At 48.0% G+C, this 8,847-nt stretch overlaps 1 protein-coding gene across 4 annotated transcripts in view; it reads right to left on the bottom strand.

The window, feature by feature from the left end:
• Window positions 1-1,735: 1,735 nt before the first annotated feature.
• The window catches only part of CLIP2 (CAP-Gly domain containing linker protein 2), a 79,672-nt gene continuing 72,560 nt past the window's right edge, over window positions 1,736-8,847 (bottom strand). For all 4 annotated transcript variants that reach the window (XM_081172906.1, XM_081172909.1, XM_081172908.1 and 1 more), the window contains 2 exons: window positions 6,285-8,609; window positions 1,736-6,132 (listed from right to left, as the gene is read on the bottom strand). In XM_081172906.1, the coding sequence (XP_081029032.1) occupies window positions 8,598-8,609 (12 nt within the window). In that variant the 3' untranslated portion in view covers window positions 1,736-6,132; window positions 6,285-8,597. The remainder of the gene's footprint in view (window positions 6,133-6,284; window positions 8,610-8,847) is intronic.

Raw genomic sequence — 8,847 nt, 5'->3', positions numbered from 1 at the left:
AACTGAAGACGCATTATATCTGGGGGAAATTGTTTGCAAAATATGTATATCGGTCAAAACTGAATACCCAAAGTGTGTTTGTTACAAGTAATTGGTGCTAAAATTCCGATGAATTTTCATGAGGATATATATATATATATATTTAGATTCGCAAATTGCTGAGGATGTGGAGGTCTAAGACAGGTAAAATGAGAAACCAAGAGAGCTGCAGTTGACAGATTTGTTGATAGAGCCAACCCATGAAAACAACTTGCTGGGCTGAGCTTTGTTGCTATGCCGTTGGTTTCCTCAATTATTTCTGATCAGAGCTTAAAGAAGCAGCGCTCCTGCAGGTGGGCTTTTTACTCAGCATTTGCCCTGATTTGCATGCACAATGCAGCAACTAGAGTATGCCTGGTCTTTATCAAACCTTCGTTTTGATTGTTTGCAGGGCAGTTATGTGACAAGGAGAATTAAAAAGGTAAAGGGACCCGACTGTGGTTGCAGTGCTCATCTCGCTTTATTGGCCGAGGGAGCCGGCGTACAGCTTCCGGGTCATGTGACCAGCATGACTAAGCCGCTTCTGGCGAACCAGAGCAGCACACAGAAACGCCGTTTACCTTCCCACCGGAGCGGTACCTATTTATCTACTTGCACTTTCGATGTGCTTTTGAACTGCTAGGTTGGCAGGAGCAGGGACCGAGCAACGGGAGCTCACCCCATCACGGGGATTCGAACCGCTGACCTTCTGATCGGCAAGTCCTCGGCTCTGTGGTTTAACCCACAGTGCCACCCACGTCCCAATAAGGAGCATTAGTCCTGGATTATTCCGATGGCATTGTTCAGTGGCTAACTGGTTTTTCTATTCATCATTCATTCACCCCACACTTTTCAATACATTTCCCCAAATCGCTTTCCAAACAGCAAAAAAACAACAACTCAAAAAGAACTGCTTTGATCCACTTCAGTTGCACAGACTTAAAGTTCCAATGTGTGTTTGGATCTCTCCTGCAAAATACTGATGGTATGGAGGTCCTGGGACTTTAGCAGAATGGCCATTTCTTCTACCATGCCATATGAGGGAGTAAAACAGGAGTTTGGAAAGGAGCACAGAGCTGGAAGGAACCATCACGGTCATCTAGTCCAACCCCTGCAATGCAGGAATTTTTTTTACCCAATGCGGGACTTGAACTCACAACCCTGGGATTAAGAGTCTCGTGCTCTGCCAACTGAGCTGTCCCAGAGCTTCTTCAAGGAAATATAGGTCAAGGCAGAGGGAAAAAGTTCTCCTGGGTAAGAGAAAAAGATAGCCACCTAGTGGAAGTTTGGAAAGGTATAGAATTGGGTCAGGAAGAGGAAAGTGCTTTGAATTTTAACCTACTTTCTCTTTATACAGTGGTACCTCAGGTTACATATGCTTCAGGTTACATACGCTTCAGGTTACAGACTCCGTTAACCCAGAAACAGTGCTTCAGGTTAAGAACTTTGCTTCAGGATGAGAACAGAAATCATGCTCCGGCGGCGGCGCGGCAGCAGGAGGCCCCATTAGCTAAAGTGGTGCTTCAGGTTAAGAACAGTTTCAGGTTAAGTACGGACCTCCAGAATGAATTAAGTACTTAACCTGAGGTATCACTGTAATTGTTTTTAAAAGTCAAATACATTTCGAGAATTTAGCTCATTTTCTAATGTCCATCTGTGCAACTCCTTCCTGTTTTGTGTCATCTTAGAGAAGGGACCACAGGGAAAACAGGGGGGCTTCTCTTCCGCAACAAGTTTTATTGGTTTAGTATGAGCTCATCACACTTTAGCAAGCCTGTCGCAGGGCCTGCGATACATGAATACATAATCTGTAGAAGTAGTTACACTTAATAGACTCCCATCTGTAAAGCTTTTGTACAGAGAGAAAAAAAAGGAAAAGGAAAAAATTAAGCCGATAACAAAATAGGACATTAGCTGTCAAACTGATTTTTCTTTCTCTAACAAAATTCGATAGCCAAAAAAGTGACTAAAACTACAAAATTGGAATACATACCACAAGGGTAAAAGGTTATCCGTATTTTAATTTATTTGTACATCTAGTATCGGCTTAATTCTGGCTCTGCTCAGAAGGCCGACAAGTTGGCTTTGTTCGTTTAGTGGATTTATTAAGAGATCCGTAACAGATTTAAGTGCTGACTTGCTGGAAAGCTTTCCATTAGGACGTGTGTTGGTACCGCGGCTTTTGTCTTGGTGTGAAGTTGACAACATGCATGTATTTGGTTGGCATCCTCAACTAAAGGGAGAGGACCAGGAAGGGTGGTGAGTCACGGCCACCTCTTTGCAACCTGTGGCCTCCTGTATTTGGCTTTCAGGGTGTAGTGTTGTGCCTTAACGAAAGGAGACAACACACAGCGCTTGGCGTTGCCTCTGAATGTTTTCTAAGTGTTTTCACCAACCCGGTGCCTTCCAGGTGGTTGGGAGTTGTGGTTCAAAGCAATCTGGAAAGCACCAAGCTTGGCAAAGCCGGGTTCACAGAGTCCTTCCTATAGGTCATAGAATCAGGGTTGGAAGGGACCCTGAGGATCATCTAGTCCAACCCCCACAATGCAGCTGTCCTACAAGAAGATCGAACCTGCAACCTTGGTGTTGCCAGCACCATGTGCTAACCAACTGAGCTATCCAGTCCTCTTGATCCTTACAGAGAAAATAATTTGGCCTTCTAGAGCAGGGTTTCCCAAACTCAGCCCTCCAGCTGTTTTTGGACTACAGTTCCCATCATCCCTGACCACTGGTCCTGCTAGCTAGGGATGATGGGAGTTGTAGTCTAAAAAAAAAACACACAGCTGGAGACCCAAGTTTGGGAAACCCTGCTCTAGATTCTCGACAGGGTGTGTGTCTCTTCCTTCACTCTCTGTAACTGGCCTTATATTTTGATTCTTGCACTCACAGACCCCTAAGGCTTTTCCTGCTCACACAGCAAAATGGTTGGAAAAAAATAAATTAAGCATTACATCCCTTTATGAATTTATTCAGGTCCCTCCTTCAGCTCCTGATGAAGGGTGTGTACACAAAAGGTGAGCAGATACTGGCCCTGTGTGCGAAAATATCTTTGGGGCGGGCGAATGATCCAGGGAAGCAGACCCTCTGACCCTCCAGATGTTGTTGGACATGCAGTACCTATCAGCCCCAGCCAGCATGGCCAATGGGAGTTGTAGTCCAGAAACATCTGGGAAGGGCCACAGAGGTTCCCTACCCTTGGTCTTGAATAGATTTGCACAGCGCTTTGTTTCTAGGGGGGGGAAAGGTGCCGGTACTCTGGGAATGAGGCCTTCAGAGCTTGGGTGGGAAGCGTGAGCTGTCCTTGGAATGGGGCTTCCCCCAAAAAGGCCCTGTGGATAAATCCATCGGAAAGCACAGAGAAATGGCATGAATGGGGGAGATGATGGAGAAGAATTTACATCTGTTTCTGCCCATCCATAAATAGAAGCAATTCATCAAAACAAAACTGAGAAGCAACACGGGGTGCTTTGTCAGAGGTCCACTTGAAGACCAATGAAGACCACACTCAAACCATTCATTTCAGCACTAAGACACCACTTTGATTGGTCATGGCTTCCCCGCAAAGAATTTTGGGAACTCTGGTTTGTTGTGGGTGCTGAGAGTTGTCAGGAGGTCCCTTAGTCTCCTCACAGAGCTACAAATCGCCTCAAAGTAGTTCAAGCAACTGATCCCTCTCTTCCCAAGGAACTCTGGGAATGGTGTATCTCTCTGAGGGGAATTGTAGCTCCATGAGAATAGGTCCTCCCCCCCCCAACCCTCGGAACCTATAACAAAAGTTCCCATGTTATTCTGAACCAAGATCTCACAGAAGTTATATTTGAGTCATTTCCCCCCATCTTGGTGCCCTCCAGAAGTTTTGAACCACAACTCTACAAAACTAGCTGGGGCTGATGGGAGTTGGCAGAGTCCAATAACATATTGAGGGCACCAGGTTGGCAAAGGCAGTTCTGGTCATTTTGGTCAACTGTTTTGGTCGGCTATTCTTACCAAACCATGCCTTGACGTGCAAACGTTTCGCAAGAATACCTCAAAACAGCAGACGAAAAATATAGATGTTTCTTCACACCCTTTCTTCCTAATACTACAGGTATTGGCACAGTGTACGTTTAGGGGTATAGACAACACAATGCCCTCCAGATGTTCGACTGCAACTCCCATCATTCCTGAGCATTGGCTATGCTGGCTGGGGCTGATGGGAGATGGAGTCCAACATTAGCGGGAGGGCACCAGGTTGGCTATTCGTGCTTTTATCGTGGAAAACAGCAATGTTGCCCGGGCAAGAAATTCTGCTGTGCTCCCTCAGGCATTCCTTACTGGGATCCTCAAAAGAGGTCCACGTTATGTGATGCTGGTACGCTCACTTTGTGTAGCAGCTCTAGATGAGTTCCATCAGAAGAACCATGGAGTTGCTAGGTCCACAGATGGAGAACCTGTGGCCTTCTGAACAGCTCCATCCCCAGCTAGCATAACCAACAGCCAGAGATGATGGAGCTGCAGTCCACCAAACTCTGGAGGACCATAGGTTCTTTTCCTCTGTGGAAGACTAGGCCCTCCAACCCTGCCAGCCAAGATGTCCCTCCACAGCGATTCCCAGAAACTGCTTCTTCACCTGGAGTCTCGCGCTCCCCATCGCTGGATGTCCAAGGCAGACAATGAGTCTAGGGCTGAACTAAGGTAGAGGGGAGTGAGAAAGAGCCTTCAGTCTGTGACTACTGGCAGGGCCTGAGAAGATAGTCTGGAGAAAAGGCCTTGTTTGCATTCCAGGCTTAGGGCTTCTCCACATTTCCTATTGCCCCGGGCCCTGAGTCAGAGAGGGCTACTGATTTAGAGCTCTGTGCAGTTCTGAAACTCTGGCCTTGCATTGCTCCATCCTGCTTCTCCTGGAAGTCTAGAGGAGAAGGGCTTTTCCTTTGCCGATCGAAGGAGCTGTTAGGGACACGGAACTGAACCGTCAGGGGTTGTGAACCGACTGCATTAGGAACAAATCTGCAACAAGGAGTTCACCCCTCCAAAAAAAGCATCTGGAAATATTTTAGTGGTTAGTGACGTACCTGAAAGAAACAAAGTCAAGTTGCTTTTAAAAAACGAGGGGGGGATAAATAAAGAGCTGGGCCAAAACGATGGGGAGAAGAGGGGTCAAGCCAAGCACAGGCAAACTCGGCCCTCCAGATGTTTTGGGACTACAACTCCCATAATCCCTAGCTAACAGGACCAGTGGTCGGGGATGATGAGAGTTGTAGTCCCAAAACATCTGGAGTGCTGAGTTTGCCTATGCCTGGGTCAAGCTGTTGTGGCAGGGACTGCGTTGACATCAACAAACTAGATTAGGAGCTGGGGTGGCATGCTTTTGGCATATGAGCTCAGCCTGTAATCCATTGGGGAGGAGGGACACTGTTGGCTTGCCATGTTTCTGAGTTGAAATAAATCTTTTTTAAAAAATTAAAAATTGTCCAGTTGCACCTTAGAGACCAACGTAAGTTTGTTCTGGTTATAAGCTTTCGTGCGCATGCACACTTCTTCAGATACCACACGAAAAGCTTATACAGTGGTACCTCAGGTTACAGATGCTTCAGGTTACAGACACTCCAGGTTACAGACTCTGCTAACCCAGAAATAGTACCTCGGGTTAAGAACTTTGCTTCAGGATGAGAACAGAAATCGCACGGCGGCAGCAGGAGGCCCCATTAGCTAAAGTGGTACCTTAGGTTAAGAATGGTTTCAGATTAAGAACGGACTTCCAGAACGAATTATGTACTTAACCCGAGGTACCACAGTACCCTGAAAAAACTTAGTTGGTCTCTAAGGTGCTACTGGATAATTTTTAATTTTTTAATTTATTTTGACTGTGTCAGACCAACACGGCTATCTACCTGAATCTAGAATCATGTTTCTGAGGTTCAGCACCCTCATTTATAGGAGCCTTTCATTCCGGGTGCTAGAGGTGCCAGCCCTGCTAGGTTTTAAGTAACACCCACACTTGTTGAACAGGCAGGCGAAATCTTCCCTTGAACTGGTCCAGGGATGGGCAAAGCCACAACACCCCAAAATTCATCCAATCGTGACTCCTTTCGGTTGCAGCCAGCATGGAGAGTCCAATGGCATGTGTCGTCGTCCCTGCTCCCAGTGGCGTAGCGTGGGGGGTGCAGGGGGGGCCGGCTGCACTGGGCGCAACATCTGGGGGTTAGGGTTAGGGGGCGCAAATCCACAGGTTAGGGGGCGCAAATTACTTGCCTTGCCCCGGGTGCTGACAACCCACGCTACGCCACTGCCCGCTCCCACAACACCCTGGCTTGCTACTCTTCTCGATTCCTTGGCTTGGGACAGAGGTTCTGAATGGTGGCAGTGACCACGGGCACATCTGCCTTGCAGCTACTCTCTGATTTGCCAGATTCTGGTGGTCAGGCTGAGAAAAAGCCACATGAACCTACTACCAGTGGGCAAGGGGTGGTGGTGGTGGAAGTGCTCACCCAAACCACTTTTAGAGCTCACAGGGTCCCGAGTTCAAGTTACATTCAGGGGACGGGGCAACTGTGTCTTGGAGGCCTCTTCCTATCTCTTGCTTTAAGCCCAGACGTTGTCTGTGTCTGGCACCATTCCCTATATTGCTTTTTTCTAATACTGAGGTCAATCTCTCTGCGAGTGGGGAGAGATAGAAGCAATTCGTAACACAAAATGCACATGCTTCATGTCCGGATATTCCAGACTCTGTTTATAAGCTGAGACATGCATGGGCTTCATGTATTCCCTTTGCACAAGGTCACTGCGTCGAACACAGCTTTCCATTGCATCTTAGCCAGGAAACTGTTTCATGGCTTCCAAACAGCTCAGGATCTGGAAGCCAACTCTAAAACAGGATTTCATGTTCTGGCGTGTCTGGAAGCCATTGACCATGGTTTCCTGGTTTGGACGTAACGGGACACTATGGTCAACTGTGGCTTCCTGGTTTGCTTTCCCTGCTCAAAGGGAGGAGCACGAAACTGGTGCAGATCCCAGCTTATCGTGGCAAGATTTGATCCCGCGAACGTTGCCACAAAATCTCAAACCGGTGGGGAGGAAAAACAAGACACCACCACACTCACCCCAGCATTCATGTGTTAGAAAAACCACACACACACTTTCCAACTTGCAGATTAATCTCTGTGGCCCAGTTTATACACACGGAGAATCCAGAGGTAATACGTGACCTGGACTGTGCTTCTACAGCAGGCCTGGGGGAGCTTGGGCGCTTTGTGTACTGCCGGACTCCAACTCCCCTCAGCCCTAGCCAGCATGGTCAGTGGTCCAGGATGATGGGAGTTGTAGCCCAACAGTATCCAGGGAGCCACAGGCTTCCCAAGCCTGTTCTAAAATCTACACGGTGGGAGTTTGAAATGCTGCTCTATGGGAGAAGGGCTGGGTGGTGGAGAGTATGGCAGGGAGAAGATTAGGTTGAACCCCTCTCACTGCTAGCTTTCTACATGCGAGGAGATGCAATTTTTGTTGGTTTTAGGCAGACACACCAAGCTGCCAAAAAGCAGTACAGCTCCGGACAAAAAGAGAGTGTTTTATTTCTTGATTCCACCAAGTGTATAAACTGGGCCTGTGTTGTGGGGGGAGCAATGCAAAACCTCCTTCTGACTACTGGGAAAACCACTTCAGAACTTCAAAAGCAAACTGGGTGAAGCGACAGAGAAATAAACAGGGAGACCGAACCATCTTCAGGGATTTGCAGAGTTCACCACCACAGCAACCCCACCCACCGGCAACTCATGTAGAGAGATATCCAGGCAGGCAAGATGGCCAAACTACACCGGGGGTGGGTGGGCAGCAAAGATCTGCACACCCCTCACCAATTCCATAAATTCCAAATTACCAAATGACTCCACAGTTACCAAAGTTAAAATAAGTTACGAGAAAGGTCCACCTGCACATCTATATCCCACATTATTAAGAGCAGGGTCTCCACATTCTGGAGCTTGAGAGAGAGAGAGTCTCTATTTTGCAGGCCACGGAGGTATCTCGCCCTTCCGCCTTCGACGGCCAACATCCTGGGATGGAGAGTTGCCACTGTTTTGCTGACCTGCCAATCGTTTGGACAGAAAAGGGAGGAGCCTCCGTCTTGGGGGCGGGGGCCGAGGGGGAGCAGAACGCCAAGGGCATTCGAGTGTATCGGGAAGTCGCTAAGGAGGTTGCGGGCATCTCCCACCAGGCCGCTGGAACAAGAAGTTTCTGCCAGCCAATGCAGCAGGGTGTTAACACACACACCCCCAAAAAATATACTGGCACAAGGTGACCAAGGCCAATAAAAACAGTCACTGGGCGCTGCAACCGACGGCAGAGAAATCCAGCCGCGGACACACAGCTGCTGCACCGCTCTCTTCGGAAACCAGGCCCAGCTTGGAAATTGTGAACCGATGTGCCTACGAGAGCGCGCTATGAACGCAGACCTGTCCATAGAGCGGAAATACTGAAAATAATCTTAGGTGGTGTTTTAAGCTGGGAGAGGGGCTTGGAGGGGGCGGAGGGCAACGTCTCTTGCCCGGCCTCTTCTCAGGAGCAAATCCTGGCATCATAGAGTCCTCTTCACCTCCGTTCCTTCATCAGTGCTTCTCCTGAAAGAAAGGAAGGCAGTTTGTTTATTGTTTATTTCATTTTACGGGAAGCCGTTTTTTACAGGCTGCTCGACGACGATCGTCTCTAAGCTCACTGAGACATCCCAGAGAACGGATCTGACCATGTTCGCAATTGACGCCAATATCTCATCCGAGGGGTTCTGCCCTCCGAAAACAAAAGTTGTGTTTATGTAAAACAGAATCGGCATTAGTTAGAACAGCGGTTCCCAAACTCCCT

Source organism: Podarcis bocagei, assembly GCF_964188305.1.
Source record: "Podarcis bocagei genome assembly, chromosome: 15".
Lineage (NCBI taxonomy): Eukaryota > Metazoa > Chordata > Lepidosauria > Squamata > Lacertidae > Podarcis > Podarcis bocagei.
The sequence above is the reverse complement of the archived record's forward strand: the minus strand, read 5'-3'. Positions and strand labels throughout refer to the sequence as shown.